We start from the raw sequence: 16,378 nt of genomic DNA, 5'->3' as shown, positions 1-16,378 counted from the left end.
AGTCCAAAATGCCACTTTTTTGCTGTCTGCAACATAAAAAAAAAAAAATGTAATAAAAAGTGAGCAAAAGGCCCTGCAGAAAAGTCATCTGGACTCACATAACTCTTAATACTTTGGTGTACAGAGCTATCGGCACCAGAATTTTTTTAAAAAATGTATTAAAACACCTATATAAATTTGGTATCCCCATGATCATACAGACCCACCAATAAAGTAGACCTGACATTTGGGGCACACAGGGAAAGCAGTAAAACCCATGCCCACAAGAAAATGGCAAAAGTGCTTTTTTTTTTTAAACCAATTTCACTTTTTAAATATTTTTCCCTGCTTCCCAGTACATGGTATGGGATATTAAAAACTGTCACCATGAAGCCCGAATTGTCAGAAGACAAGCTGTCACAGAGCTCTACATGGAGAAGCAAACAGGTTGGGGAGTGAAAATGGAAAAGGGGCCTTATCATTAAGGGGTTAGGACTAAATGATACTTTTAAACCTTCTGTTAATTGGCTTATTTTATGGCAGAAAAGTGGGACAAAATTCGATCAGGTTAGCATTATTTTTGTTCATAGGCCACACCCCGTTTTGAACTGGTTGTCAAAGGCTTTATAAATGCGGTAAAGATTTTTTTTACAGAAAATTTAATTTTTTCGTAGACCAATAAATAAACAAATCTCCCACACCATCAGTGTCTGTAGCCTAAGGGAATTCAGGAATTCCTGCCCCTCGGCTAGGCCCCCACCTATCTCAGTGCGATGCACCTCTTTCCCTGGGGGTGGTCGGCTGCATGCACTCAATCCTTGGTGTGTAGGACATCGGCGTTTAATCCATTGTCATGCTGTGTTTTCGGAAATTTGCAAATATCACTTGCTAGTCCCAAGCCCTTGACGGAGCACATGCTTGGGTTATACATAGTCATGGCTCCGTTAGATGACACTTGGGGGGAATCTGTATTTTTTCAAATTCTCCTGTCTATGAGAAGGTTAAAGTAGTAATAATGGGCAGGAGCCTCTGCACAAATCTGTGAAAAACAAGTTCATGTGCATATGGGTGCATCAAATTGTGCAACATTGGATTATAATATTATATATGCATGTGTCTAGTCTCCTCTCACTGGTCCAGCACATAAAAGGCAACGTCTTACAGTACATCTATCAGTATCTCTTGGTATTCTGTATTGACATTGTAGCTATGCAAGGTGAATGGGGGCGGAGCGGGAGCTGTACTGGTGAGATAGATGAGAACATGTGACCAGTGCTAGGGAAGGCCCCGCCCCCTCATGAAGAGGCTTCTGTGTGGAAAAGACAATTCATAGATAAGTCAGTACGGAGAAACGGCTTATGTACCGTATTTTTTGGACTATAAGGCGCACCATCAATAAATGCCTGCTAAAGCGTCTAGGTTCATATATAAGGCGCACCTGATTATAAGGATGAATGACCAGCAGGTGGCAGACCTGTGCACAGTTCAAGGCAGCTGTTGTCTGCAAGTACAGTTCATATATAAGGCGCACTGGACTATAAGGCGCACCTTTAATTTCTGACAAAATGAAAGGATCTTGTCCGCCTTATAGTCCGAAAAATACAGTAAAAAAATGTTTCCATTTAATGAGCACTGACTGGTTTTCATCTGCTGCACAGGTAGAAGTTCCATCCAGACCCTGGTGCTTCACAGAACTCATTATAAAGCTACAAAACAGAAGCTATTAGTCACCAAGACGTTATATACATGCACCGTAGTGAGGGGTAAATAGAAGCTGACATGACCACATTCAGATCTGATTTTATTAAATAAACTGAAAGAACAGAACTATTACAGAAACTGAAGTAGAAAAATGAAGAATGGCCCAAAATAGATCATTGTATTTGGCATGGACTTCAATTTATTACTCAGTCCTAGAAGTTGTAGACAACATTGCTTCCTGCACTGTAGATAGTAACTCGGAGGATTGTCTCATTAGAAAAATAAGCTTTGACTGCTATAAACGGGGTAAATCGGTTACCGCACTTCAGCGCCATGTACTTGGGGATGAAGAGTAGGTGATGGCATTAGATTATGGATACTAATAACATCAATTCATACAACTTCAAATCTAAACCCTATCCAATCGGATACAGATGAGGACATGAAGCTTGGATTGCCTGGTAGAGAGAGGGCAGAAGTGCCAGGATTAGCCCCTACTCTTGTAACCAGAAAGACAAGTGTAACAGACCCCAACGTGTAAAAGTGCCGCCTTGTGGATCCTCCAGTTGATGGTCAGATCCATCTATAACCTCTCGATCAAGATTGCTGAGGCACCTCCTCCCCCATTACAGATACCGGCCACACCGAACTGCCCCTTCTTCAGAGCGTGAGCCATGTGCCCCACGATTCTCGCCCCCGACATCCTACAAGAGGGAATACAAAAAGATACAAATCAGCGACAATTCTTATTACATCATGTATGATAGCAGTCCACTTATACAGCACTGGTCCTGGGCAACCGGACCTCATCAAGTCAATGGATCAGAGCTGTAGTACCTTGCTAGGTGCACAGGAGCAATTCTGTACCGAGTAAAATTTAGAATGTGGAACACAGAATGTAATAGGTTTATATATTCCACAGCTGGAGGTTTTTGAGGTGTATTAGGTGGCAAAACCCATAAACTCTCCAATCATAGCCAATTCATAGACACTTAAAGGGAGGAGCAGGACTCATTATCATTGTATCCCTAGAACCTGGAGTCCTGCTCCGCCCTTCAGGCCCTGCACAAGGTATAATTCAATGAATCCGCTCTGACTGGAGTGTTCCTCTAAATTGTACAGCAATTACTAGTCAAGTAAAAAGCTATATATAAAACAATTGCCTCTACGTACCCAATGGGATGGCCGAGAGACACCGCTCCACCGTTGACATTGACTTTTGCAGGGTCAATATCCAACATCTTTATATTGGCCAACACAACAACACTGAAAGCTTCATTGATCTCCCACATGGTGATGTCTTCTTTCTTCAGTCCTGCAGCGCTCAGGACCTGTGATAACACAAAGTCAGGAGGTTATACTCCATATACGGAGAGTCACGCAAATTAATAAAACACTTATTAGATCCGGAAAATGTAGCCCATAAAACAGTAGAAGAAGGTGGGTATGTAGCTGGAGGAGTTCATGTTACGAGTAGTAACGAGACAATCAGGCCTTAAAATTAGATTTTACCCATTTTTCTAAATCCCCAATGTGGATAAGGCTTTATGATAAATCTCTGCTGCCTGTAGCTGCCACTAGAGGGAGTTTCTTTACACAACATCTCATCAGCTCCCTCTGGTGGTGACTTACCGTCCAGGCAATCTATTTGAAGCAACAAGACTTCATTTACATACATTTGATGACACTTCATACAGAGTTATACGTTCTCGTTGCAAAAAAGTGAATGAACGTGGAATTTACTCATTCTTACCTTAGGAATAGCATAGGCGGGTGCGATGGGGAAGTCAATGGGGTCTACAGCAGAGTCTGCAAACGCTGCACAAGAGGGAAAAAAATTATATATTTTACTGAAAAACAGCACATCATAATGCAAAAGTTCACACCCCTGGATATTTAAGAATTATTGTTAACATAGGACACCAAACTAACCCCTCAAGACCAAAGCTATTTTTTTAATTTCTCTCCAATTTGGCTTTGCTCTATGTTGCTGTACAAGGTTGTCTCTGCAGGACAAGTCCTACTTTTAAGATGCCAAATTTTGGCACACAAAATCTATAAATATTTTTCCCTTGAATGGACCCAAGGTGGTTTCCCCAATGTTAAAGGGAACCTGTCACCAGGAGACCCATTTTTAGCACTCCCCCAGTCCCCACAGAGCATAGTACATACTCTGCCAAAGTGTTTTTGTATAAAAAAAAAAAAAAAAATAGGTTTTACAGAAAAAAAAAAGATATGTTATATAGCACCTTTCAATACCATGTGCGGTTTGACTAGTCACTCGTCCCCTTGGAGGAGCTGGAAAGGAGCAGTCTCCCCCCCACCCTTGGGAAACTGCTCCTCCATGTGTCCTTTTCAAATATATGAAAACACCCATCACTTGGCTTAGCGACGCCCCCTGCTCCTCTATAACCAATCCCAAGTGAGGGGAGTTATTCAACAAGTCAATAAGATTGTGGGGGACCAACTCAATTGATCATAGCGAAGGGAATCCCTATAATGAAAAAACAACTAAAAATCTTGTAACCAATGTCCCAATGTTCTTGTATTGTGCTGCATATCACATGTACCTAGGATCCGGGCCAGAGGTGTGACTTTGTGTCTGTTTGCGGCTTCTGAAGTCATAAGAACCAGGGCTGCGGCCCCGTCGTTCAGTGTGCTGGCATTGGCTGCAGTCACGGTGCCTGAGAAGAGAGGAGAACACGTCATAGAGATGTTCTGATATAGGAAACATGGAGTATAGAACACGGGTCCCCTTGTATCTTCACAGTAAATTACCTTGCAAATAAGAGGAGATGGGCAGCTTCCCCTAAACTGATACATGGCAGAATCTACAGCAATTTACTTTTAACTTAACCCATTCCCGCCAATGCCCTTTTTTGTTTTCCGTATTTGTTCCCCTCCTTTAAAAAGCCATAACTAGAGATGAATGAACCCGATTTTTGGGCGAGGCTGCCTGATCCAAACAGCCAATCCGGTAAATTGACGCTCCTAGCAACCGACCATGGCCATGAATGGCCAGGGGCACATCTTGTCCCGTAAAAAATATGACACCTTACACAGGTCCGTACACTGAAGTATAAAAAAAGTTATGGGCATCAAAATATGGCTATTTTTTTTTTTTTTCATTTTTTCAATTTATTGCATTTTACTTAGACTTCTATAAATTCTGTATCCCTGTGATCGTGCCGATGCTGGCCACCAACCAGGCAATAAACCATTGGCTCCCCTCATCTCTAGCCATAACCATTTTAATTTTCTGTGTGCAGAGCTGTATGAGGGCTTGTTTTCTGTGTAACAATTTATATATTTCCTATTGACAGTATTTAAATATTCCATGTGGCGGTGTGCAAAAAAAATGCACTTCGTGCCATCTTTTTGGAGGTTCCGTCTTTATGTCCGTCACTGTGCACTCCAAACCAAACAACTCTACTATATTCTCTGGGTCGGTACAATCAATACCCGGCGTTCTGCGCATGTGCAGAACGCAGGCCTGCGGGTGCGCAGCCATAGCTCCGAGGCCGGAGCTACTGCGCATGCGCAGATGCCGGGTACTAGGGCGAGGGCGCACAGCTACGAAGAGCTGCGCGCCGAAGATGCAATGGTAGGCAGAGAAAAGAGGCCACTGGGACGTGGAGTAGCCTTATGTCCGGCTACTCCACGCCCCAGTGGCCGCTTAAAAAAAAATGTACATATCCCCCGATTAAAGTTTTCTTAAAGATAGCCGGGATGTGAGGATTAGCCCAAAAAAGAGCTATCCTCACGTCCCATTCATCCACCTACCACCCGTTCTACCTTTATAGGTAGAATCGTGGTTTTAGGTCCCCTTTAAGATGACATCAGGCTTATGGTTCTATGAGCTACAGAACTACAGATAGTTAAAGACATAGTTGGAAGGTGAGCTGCAGATAAAGATCCAATTCCTATTTTAACCATTTGTAGTTTTTGAACTTCACTTTTAGCATAAAGACAGTGGAGGGAATTAACAGACTTATTTTAAACGCCAGCCTTTTAGTAGATTTGGGTGCAATTGATGCTAGGTTGGACTCAAATCACCCCCCCCCACCCCCCCTTCATCTGCTCATAAAAAAAAAAAAAAAAAAAAAAAATACTCTAACTGAATCTAATGGTCGGTGGATGTTTTCTATGATTTTTAACATCCTGTAATATCATCATCCCCCCAGCATTCCTCACCATTGTCCTTCTGGAATACAGTCTTGAGCTTTGGGACTTTGCTGAAATCCACTCGCTTGTACTCCTCGTCTTCCTGTACCATAACATCCGGCTTCCCTGCAGGACAGAGATTCACAGAGGTTTATGCAGAATCAGAACAATGTGAATGATGCATTTCTTTCTAAATGCACTGAGTGGGAGATGGTGGCTGACAACCCCCCAGACCCGGGCAAAACAAACCTGGCCTGGGCCCCTTGGGAGGAGTACCAGCTGACCCCTGCCTTCCAGGACCTTGTCCTCTTAAAGGACATCTGCCATCAGGACTTCTTTTATTATAACTTTATATGCTGTGATTGCAGGAATATAGTTATGAAAGTTATACTAATTACCCCGGGCGCCCAGGCTACATCACCTGAGCATCTTAGGGAGCCTTGGATTTTAATTTAGTCACACCCTCCCATAGCATATGTGGTCCTGCGGTTGCATAAATCAAAATCCGAGCGCCCCAGAATAATTTTATAACTATATATTTCCACAATTGTGGGATATAGAGCTATAACAGAAGAAGTCCTGAGGAACTGATGCCAAGTGTCCTTTAAGACCTTCTGCGAGTGCAACCCAAATAGGTAAACCAGTTGGAATGACAATCTGGGAGATAACCCCTGCAGAGGTCCTGCGTGACCACCATTCATGTTTGAACAACTATAGGTTTGTATTAAACAAATACATTGAATGGTTGTATGCAAATTAGTAACAATCCTAGGACTCCTAGGACTAGGAGATGTAGGGGCACATTTACTAAGGGTCCGAATTCGGGTTTCCCAAAAATTACCGGTTTGCGGCAAATTGCCCTGGGTTTTTGGCGGATCGGCGCCGGTATGCATGCGATGGAAATCAGGGGGCGTGGCCATCGGAAAACTTGTGGTATTTTGACACGCGCTTACATGCACCAGGAATAGGTTGGTGAACTCTGGCGGACCTCGGCGCAGCAGCGACACCTGGTGGACATCGGGCGCACAACCTTAGTGAATCGCCGGGAGACCCGAATCCTCGTCGGAGAACGCGCCGCTGGATCGTGACAGGACCAGGTAAGTAAATGAGCCCCATAGAGCTTAGTGTCAGATTGCCCCCATGCATTATTACTACTATTATATTCCTACCTTTCTGGGGGATACTGACAGGAGCAATTTCTTTTTGTATTAACCCCGAGTCCCAGGCGGTTTTACTTCTGGTGTAAGAACTGATTGCAAATTTGTCTTGTTCGTCCCGTCCAATGCTGAACTTCTTTGCTGTATTTTCTGCACAGTTTCCCTAAAAGAAAACATGACACATACAAAATATTTGACACAAAATGTAATGATGTCCTCTGCTGTCCTTTATTACCCCCAGAGTATGACCAGGCGGGTGAGAGGTAGCTCTATCTTTAGCAGTAATTAAACGCTCGTATAAAATGGAATCCAAGCAACTGGGATCGAGCTACTGAGCATGTGCGACCACCAGCACTGGACACATTAGGGAATCATATAAACAGCAGAGGGCGCTGTAACAAGTTTGTATGAGGAATATCCACATGTATGTGATAATGGAAAGATTATTAAACTACTGTAAAAAAGAATGTACGACAAGAAGATTGTTGTAGAAATGTTTATACAAGTATATTTTTAGACTTATGGAAGTGCCTGGATGTCTTTATCTCATGCAGTCACGTTAGGAGAATCTAGCTGTCTAGAATATGACATACCATGTGGATTTTGTTGTAGACGTCGGTCAGTCCATCTTTCACAATCAGATCTTCTAGTTTCACTCCACCATAAGGGGTGGCTCCTCTAGTCATGCAATAAGGCACATTAGACATGCTCTCCATGCCGCCAGCTACCATCACATTCTGTAGGACGATACAATAGAGACCATGTTCACATACAACGTAGGTTCATAATTAAGCAAAAACATATTTGATAGGGCCCAAAGAAGTGGGGTCCTTTGCTCTGAATGACAGCTTTTGCGAGCTCTGGGTTAGATACTACAGCTGTTAATCTGAGCAACTTCATGTAAAGAGCACTGCAGGGTGAAGGAAGATCCTTATAACACTTTCAGGTCCTTTACCCTGAAATTAACAAGTTGCTAAATTGAGTTTATTTGGTTCGTAAAACAAGGGGGCATCTACAAAACAGGTTTCCCCCCAACGTCATACACAGGGAATATGTAACAATAATCACAATAGGAGGATTAGATTCTTGTGAATGGAACGTTGATCCAGGGTTTTTATCCTGGCTGTCATATTGGAGTCGGGGAGGGAAAATTTTCCATACTGAGGGAAAAAAAAAAAAAAAAAAAAAAAAAAAAAAAAAGACAGCATTAGCCTTAGGTTCTATTCACACAGCTCTAATTGTGGCCGGGACCTGGCCGCACAAGTATATGGCAAATATATGGCACCCGGTTACGATACGTTGAGCACATGGCGAATCGCCACACTGACTGCGCTGCAAAATATTATATTGTTCTGTTTGGACAGATTTATGATGCGAATGCTTGTTTTTCAATGGAGTGGGATGAGGAGCAATCACTCCCCCACCTTCTCCACCCGGCTCTGATCCAGTCCGGGTGACCATATGGCCACGTGAATAAGGCTTCATAAGAATTTTTTGCATCTTTATTTAGTCTTCTGTGACACCGAGTGCCTCACCTGGTGTCCACACATCAGACTCTGCGCTGCCAACATGATAGACTTCATCCCTGAGGCACAGACCTTGTTCACGGTGGTGGTGGGCGTGGAGATGTGCAGGCCTGAGCTCCGCCAAGAAAACAAGCAACACACGGAAATTATTCCCCATTATCATATACTGTCAATGAGATTATAATTATGTGTAAAGTGAGCGCGCTCACAACTGTACCTGCGCCAAGTGCCGCCTGCCGTGTGGGTGCCTGCCCCTGCCCTGCCTGCAGGACATTGCCCATATACACCTCATTCACCTCTTCTGCAGGAATACCTATTCCATAGACAGGACAAGACAGTGAATCATCGCTCCTGTACACAAGGCTCCTGTCTATAGGGTGGCGCTGTACATACCCGCTCTCTCCACTGCAGCTTTAATGGCTATGGAGCCAAGCTTTGTGGCCGGAAGAGAGGACAGGGACCCCTGGAATGATCCGATGGGGGTCCTTGCTGCACTTGCAATTACCACTTCCTAGAAAACAAAAAAACATACAAAATAAAATTGGGGCAAGACATCATCAAGACAAGGGATTGTCCGGTTCAATGCACCAAATGAAAGTGAATGTGGTTGTGTTATGACTTGAATAATGCTGGATTCTGCACATTGGATTTTTTTTCCTATCATTGAGTTGAAGGGGAAATGTCGAAAAGCATCTGCGTTATACTAGCTGTGACGAGTTCAGCGATACCTTGCTGTCTTAGGTCATTCGCTGTACGACACAGTGTAGCCTCATAGATGCCGTATGGGATAGAAAATACTTACATTTAGGGATCTCTGTGATGTATAAGATCGGTGGGAATAATTCAATGCCTAAAAAGGGAAATAAATCAAGATGTTTACTCAAAGTGCAAGAAAGGGGAATATAATATATATCATATTTTTCATATTGATCTATAAGGCGCACCGGATTATAAGGCACATCATCAATCAATGCCTGCTAAAACGTATAGGGTTATATATAAGGTGCACCGGATAGTAAGGATGAATGACCAGCAGGTGGCAGACCTGTGCACAGTTCAAGGCAGCTGTTGTCTGTAAGTACGGTTCATATATAAGGCGCACTGGACTATAAGGTGCACCTTTGATTTCTGAAAAAAATCTAAGGATTTTTTGTGCGCCTTATAGTTCGAAAAATATGGTATTAAAAAAAAATTATAATAAGATCATCAAAGCAAAACTATACATTGTAACATGGATTTCTATCCCAGGATTGTAAGGGGTGCATCCTGACACTGCTGTGCTCTTAGCCCTCTGCAATGAGCTGCGCTACTCTCCCCCTTTGCTAGAGGGACTGCTATAATGGTGAATTTAAAACAAAAAAAGAAGGTTGTGAATCAGCTAACAACAAAAGTGCCAAGTACACAGCAGTGTGAGGACAAGCCCCCAGTGCACTTGGAGAGGCTACACTCCTGGAATTTGCTGGGTACACAACACGAGTATTATACATGATATGCAGTAAGTAGGGATCATTTCCAATTCTCGTAAAGTAAAAAAGTCGCTTCCCTGACACCTCCACTACACGCAGATATAACTAACTCTAGAAGATTTCCTCATTGTGTGATCTTTGTACCAAGTTCCCCCATTTTTCCTGATGTGATTAGATCCTACCTTTCCAGGGCTTTTCCAATACTCTAGGGGCTGATTCACAGACATCAGGTATATTCTGCAGAAGAAAATCAGCTCCATTCATAGTGGTGGTTGCATCCAGTATGACCTTGTACATCCCCTCAGATATAGTCTATAGATCTGACCACGTGTTTTGATGAGGTGTGACTTTCATTGTGTGACAAGTGACCTGACCTGGGTCAAACGTTCTGACCCCAAGTGTCCCATACGCTGCCCTTGTGTCTACAGAATAAACCACAAATCTTCTACCAATTTCTCTGCAATATAAAACAATGTGACCCCTTCCTGCGGCTTACTCCATTACAGCAGATCCTGGCGGCCATGCAGCATCTTTGGCGCCAGGATCTACCACAAAATCCAGAAAAAGAAAAACATGTGAAATTGTTGCTTTTTTTTTTTTTTTTTCCTTATTTGCAAAATTAGTCCTTTGTGCAATCCTATGGGTAAAATTCAAGTTGACTTGGTGCAATATGGTATTAGGGCCCAGAATAATAACATAAGGGGTCCTTATGTGCACGACACAACTGCCCAATGCAATGCCCAGGCGCAGCACACTACTGCCCAATGTGTACCCCCCCCCCCATGCAACCCGACTACAAAACTCCCCAATGCAGTGACCTAAACCAGCAGCGATGTCCCCGCACAGCCCTCTCTAGTGTCAGCTGGCAGACGCCCCCACAAGGACGCTCCTCGCACTGCCAACCATTGCCTACAGGGGGCGCCGTCACTCACCCGGGAGGCCTGGCGGGGCAGGCGGGCTGCAGGACGCGGCAGACAGAAGGCCATGGTCACACACTGCCGCCTGTCACACTGCGAGTCACCTCTACAGCAGCCAGCGGACACCGCCCACCACACCGACCAATCACCGGCAGCGCACGGCCCCGCCCTCGCATGCTATAGGCGGCGTGTGTTATAAAGGCGTGACTAAAAGTAAAGAAGAAGGGCATCGGCGGAAGTGTGACATCACCATGGAGATGTTGTGACCGGGCGGCCATATTTACTCCTGGAAAAAAACTTCAAAACTAGAGTCACTGGAGAAACGGATTGCAGGGTCTGGACTGGGTTCACACACTAATTTATGTTGCGTTTGCGTTATTTCAAGAGTACAAATGAGTCAAAGTTTTTTTTTTTTCTCAGCACTTGCAGGAATCACAGTGGTGGAAACAAAACGATGACTAACTTATTCCACATAACAGCCAGTGACATGAGTTATAATGGCACAATACACCAAGGAAATATAAATAGTCTCAGCAAGGATAAAACCGGAGGCGACCAGTGTCTCAAACCAAAAAAACACGGAAAATCTACAAATCCACAAAAAAAAAAAAAATGTAGCGTGTGTAACCCTATAGTTCTTAAACCCTTAAGACCTGTGTCCAAGATGTTCAGGAGAGGCCTGGACGCCTTTCTGGGGAGCAATAATATCACATCGTATGGGAATAAAACTTTTTCTAAGTAGTTTCTGCTGATCTAGGGAGTTATTTGGTCATATTAAGGAAGGAATTTTTCCCTGCTTTGGGCCAATTGGCATCAGCCTTGCAGGGTTTTTGCCTTCTTCTGGATCAACGCAGTATAATGTATAGGTTGGACTTGATAGACTGATGTCTTTTTCTAACCTTTCTTAGGGCGCAGTCAGACATTCCACTTTTGTTGCGTTCATTAACCAACACTAATGGAACGAGTGTCCGCGCCCTTGCTATGATAAGTTTATAGGATATTGCGTCCTTCCCGGAAAACGCATAGGCGATCTAGCCAAGGCCCGCCCCCTGAGCGCTAGCGTTGCATTATGACCGCGCCTTACTATGATAAGTTTGTAGGATACGGCACAGTTCCGTGCCGTACATGGGGAAAAGATAGAGCATGTGTGTCCGTGCGCCGCTTTTCTCTATGGAGGGGTCCTTTCCAGCGCACAGTGGTATGCAGCCGGAAGGGCATACGGCTGTATGAATGTACCCTAAGATTGTGTTCACACGTTGCGCATCATGGGCGCCCCAATGACAATCACTCTGGGATCCCTACACCTACATCGGGGTTACCCCAGGGAGAGAAGTCCTACACTTCAACTTCTCCCTAATTTCTTGCGAATCCACCTGGCAGATTCCTACGTGGCCTGGATGAGGCCTGTTCCTCCGGTACCCAGCACCGTGACCCCAGACCAGCGCTAGGCCGTGCTCCACCACCCACTAATGGATCCAGCTGCCCCCATGCCAGAAAAGGTGTTGCACCCAGGTCGCCTGGGCACATTCTGTATAAGTATGTGAACCCTCCGACCCCATGCTGAGAAACTCTGCATCACGATATTATAATATATAATATAATATACTCTGAAGAAGATCTTACACTTGGTAGTTGTGAGTTCCAGAAACTTGTTTCAGTGCGGATAAGCGGAAGACATTGGGATTTGCTGGGGGCTGAGAAAACACAATATTGTGGCGTTGGATGCAATAATAATATAAACAAATAAAAACTTATATTAGGTTTCATAATAATAAAGGAGTTTGATGACTTCAGGAGTGAGGACCACGTATAGATGTGTCACTTTACACGACACCTTCAAGCAACTGGATCCAATAGGACATGGACCACAAAGCCCTTCCCCCACTCACAGTATGTGATCTTTATGCGGTCCCTCACAATATATGAAACACTGGAACATTACGATGAAAACTGTTTATAATTGGGCCGGGTACAAGAAGATTCTTCTGTCTATTTGGGCCTGGAGGACAGGACGCTCGGTTATACCTATGTCCCTTTACCCTGATCATTGCTTGACCGAATAGAAATGTCTTGTGGGACATGAACACAATTTTCAGTGCTCCCGCTTTGTTGGTCCTAATAAAAATTCCGGAATAGATGGCGCACATGTAGTTTATGGCTACTGGGATATGGCAGATATGACCCCATCAACCAGAAACACTGCATGTGGGTGATCCACCTTTTTCCAAGTGCACAGAATTTTGCAGAACAAAATCGCTAACTGGCAATGGGCATCATTGTAAAATCAACTTTTAAAATTATGCTAACAAATGACTATAAGAAGATGACCACAGTCCCAGTGCCTGGATCTAGGAGTAAGTGTCCCTGTTTTATCATGATGGATCTTGATTTCTTTTAAAGGAGAGTGTAGAAAATCCCCACAGTAAAGGCTACATTCACACGAACGTATGGAGGACGTATATACGGCCAATATACGTCCCCCATACACTCCTATGGGCGCACGGCCTATCTTTTCCCGTAATACGGCGCCGTGCGCCATAGGTTGCTATGGAGAGGGGCGGGGGTGAGCTGCGCTCACCTCCTCCTCCTCTCCCCGTACACTGCCGTTGCCCGCTACGGTACGGTACGGGCGGGCAACGGCAGTGTGAATATAGCCTAATAGAATTCAGCCAGAGCTGCGGTACAGTACTGAGCCAGATGGATGGAAGCTGTGTTTTCAAACAAAAGATTCATCTGTGACATGTGTGTGGGCAGCTTAAAGGGGTTGTTCACTTTCACCAAATAATTGATATTCTTTGTTTATTCTCATTGTTATCTAGATCTCTGCTTGCTGTCGACCTATAGGAAGCTTAATTGGTCTCTTCCAGTGGATAAACACTGGTTCTGGGTCATGTGATGTCACACAGGTGCACGGCTCGGATCACCTGTGTGACATGACCAGGGATGTAACGAGCCGTGCACCTGTGTGATATGACATGTTTAGGGATATAACAAGTCATGCACCTGTGTGACATCACATGACCAGGGAAAGAACAAGCCGTTCACCTATGAGACATCACATGACCAGGAAAATAACAAGCCATGCACCTGTGTGACATCACATGACCAGGAACCAGCGTTTATGCACAGGAACTAAATAATAAAGTTTCCTAATCCTCATGTCCCCGCTATCTTTTTAGCGCAAAACTCCGGCTTCTTGGACGAGGGCACACAGCTACGAGGAGCTGCGAGCCGAAGATGTCAGGGTAGGAGGAGAACAGAGGCTACTGGGGCGTGGAGTAGCTGCGACGTGTAGCCTCATGTCCAGCTACTCCATGCCCTAGTAGCCGCTTAAGAAAATTAACATATTAGGGTATTAAAGTTTTAAAAAGATAGCAGGGACGTGAGGATTAGCTCTAAAAAGGGCTATCCTAATGTCCCATACATCCACTTACCACCCGTTCTATCTAGGTAGAATCGTGGTGATAGGTTCCCTTTAAAACTTAACCCCTTCAAAGTTGCCTTTCTAGATATTGTCCCTGGAGAAAGGTGTAATAATACCTTTGTGTTTGTTGTTAGCAGCAGCAGATCTGTGAAATGTATATATTCCAGGATTGTAGCTGGATTTATGCTCTTAGCTCCCTAGTTCAACAGTCCCTCATATCTCAGGGACTACTGTTATATGCAAACATAAGGGGTTGTTCAATACAACATGGTAAAGGCACAGCAGTGTGAGTATTTGTCCTACTTTTATAAGTTACAATCTTGGAGGAAACAAAAATGCACTTTCCACAGTCCTGCTATTACTAACATACATAAAGGTATGGTTACACAGTTCACCAGGGATAATACTGAACACTGTCTACAATATTGGATATCAAGATTCACGAAGAAACTGCAAGTGTGAATCCAGCCTAAGACTATGCACATCCCGTATACAAAGCTTGTAACATCCTGGATCCGTGGACGGTCTGGTAATAACACATTCAGAGATTAGAAGACGCTTTCATGCACCTCAAGGTTTTTATTGTACATCAGAAAAGTCATAAAACTAAAAGGTCGACACTGAAAAAGACCGGACAGAATCTTATTATATTATACAAATGATCACATTCAATCTCGTGTCGTGTTCTGTACAAGATGGACCTTATTTCAGTGCATTGTACATTCGCATCGCAGTGTGCAGGAAAGGTTCGGTAGGGACTGGAGCGCGCCATTTGTGACGCTGAGGTTCTAGAGTGAACGGACAAAATTGTAGATACTGGTGTCAGATATCCCAGTCACTTAGAGCTCAATTTACCATTAGGGAGATTTTTTATTTTTGCCTGTTCTACTAGAGAGGGAACAAGATAATTAACTTTTTTGTGTTCCCTCTAATTAATTATCTTGTGGTCTATATATTAGGCTGGAGTACACCTGGAGGGGAACCCTCTGCTCACCCCTCCCCTCTCCATAGAAAGCAGAGTGGACAACTCCATTAATCTTTATAGGGCTGATGGAAATTGCCTGGTGGCCCATCTGGTGGTCACACATGCTCAGTAGCTCCCTTCCCACTTCTGCTTCTGAATACTGTACAATCAAGCCAGGCGTACTGTAAAGGGCCCTACTGAACAAATTAGGTGAACAAAAGAGGGCACCACAAGCAATGAGTAAATTGATAGTAAGTTGTGGGAAAGGAGAATTGACCGGTTTTTATAAAGTAATAGGGTTACAGGGGTTGTGTCAAGTTATATTGTAATTTCCTATCTTACATGACTGTGGGGGGCTAGATGCTGATCGCAAGAATAGGGGTCCCCGTTATCGTTAATGAGTGGAGCGACTCAAATGGAGCATGCGTCCTGCTGATCCAATCACCGTCTATGGGGGTGAAGGGGTATCTGATGCTATCTCTATCAAACAGATCCATAGAGATTAATGGAGCAGAACGGTCATGCGCGGCCGTCTGCTCCATTAGTCTGAGGAGCGGCGAGGGGTCAGTCGGACCCCTTGCTCTCGCAATCTGCGGGATTCTCAGCACTAAGACTCCCACTAATGATCAAGTTAGGCCCTAACCTTTGAAAGGGTCTAACTTGCCTTAGGGGGGAAACCCCCTTTAATAAGGATCGGACTCCTGGTCAATTGCTCCCAATCCGATCCATTTAGAACGGAAAACACCCTCCAAAATAGAAAACTAAATATTCATCTGTGCACCAAACATGTACCGGCCATAGAGATCTGGGACGTACCCTGTATGAGGATTCAGAGTAGATGACGGAGTAAGTACATGGTTATGGATCGCTGTAATACCCCTGAGGCTGCTATCAGAGGAACTTGCAGGGTTTGTCTCAATAACGACGCTTATCCACCATCCACAGGATAGGGATATATATCAGAGAGTCAAGCATCAAGGCCTCCAAAAAAATGGGAAAAAAGAGGAACTAAACGAGACTGCATTCCTCTAATGAACGAAGCCTTCCCATAGGTGACTGGTGCTCTATTCATTTCTATAG

General features: G+C 44.1%; 1 protein-coding gene across 1 annotated transcript; it reads right to left on the bottom strand.

The window, feature by feature from the left end:
- Positions 1-1,767: 1,767 nt before the first annotated feature.
- On the bottom strand, positions 1,768-11,079 carry ACAT1 (acetyl-CoA acetyltransferase 1). Its single transcript, XM_072134235.1, has 12 exons — positions 10,926-11,079; positions 9,330-9,377; positions 8,921-9,038; positions 8,745-8,840; positions 8,537-8,637; positions 7,595-7,738; positions 7,014-7,164; positions 5,875-5,970; positions 4,251-4,364; positions 3,434-3,498; positions 2,854-3,011; positions 1,768-2,384 (listed from the first exon to the last, which is right to left on the bottom strand). The coding sequence occupies exons 1-12, from the start codon at positions 10,977-10,979 to the stop codon at positions 2,264-2,266; spliced, it is 1,266 nt and encodes a 421-aa protein (XP_071990336.1). The 5' UTR covers positions 10,980-11,079; the 3' UTR covers positions 1,768-2,263.
- Between the last annotated feature and the right edge of the window lie 5,299 nt (positions 11,080-16,378).

This window comes from Engystomops pustulosus, chromosome 2 (assembly GCF_040894005.1).
Source record: "Engystomops pustulosus chromosome 2, aEngPut4.maternal, whole genome shotgun sequence".
In the NCBI taxonomy this organism is placed as follows: domain Eukaryota; kingdom Metazoa; phylum Chordata; class Amphibia; order Anura; family Leptodactylidae; genus Engystomops; species Engystomops pustulosus.
Note: the sequence above shows the minus strand (reverse complement) of the source record. Positions and strands in the feature narration are given on the sequence as shown.

Excerpts from the sequence above, each read along its gene's own strand:
- ACAT1 (XM_072134235.1), bottom strand. The coding sequence starts at position 10,979 with ATGGCCTTCTGTCTGCCGCGTCCTGCAGCCCGCCTGCCCCGCCAGGCC. Across the intron at positions 9,039-9,329 it reads CATCACAGAGATCCCTAAAT|GAAGTGGTAATTGCAAGTGC; the intron begins GTAAGTATTTTC and ends TTTGTTTTCTAG. Across the intron at positions 8,638-8,744 it reads GCAGGCGGCACTTGGCGCAG|GCCTGCACATCTCCACGCCC; the intron begins GTACAGTTGTGA and ends GGCGGAGCTCAG.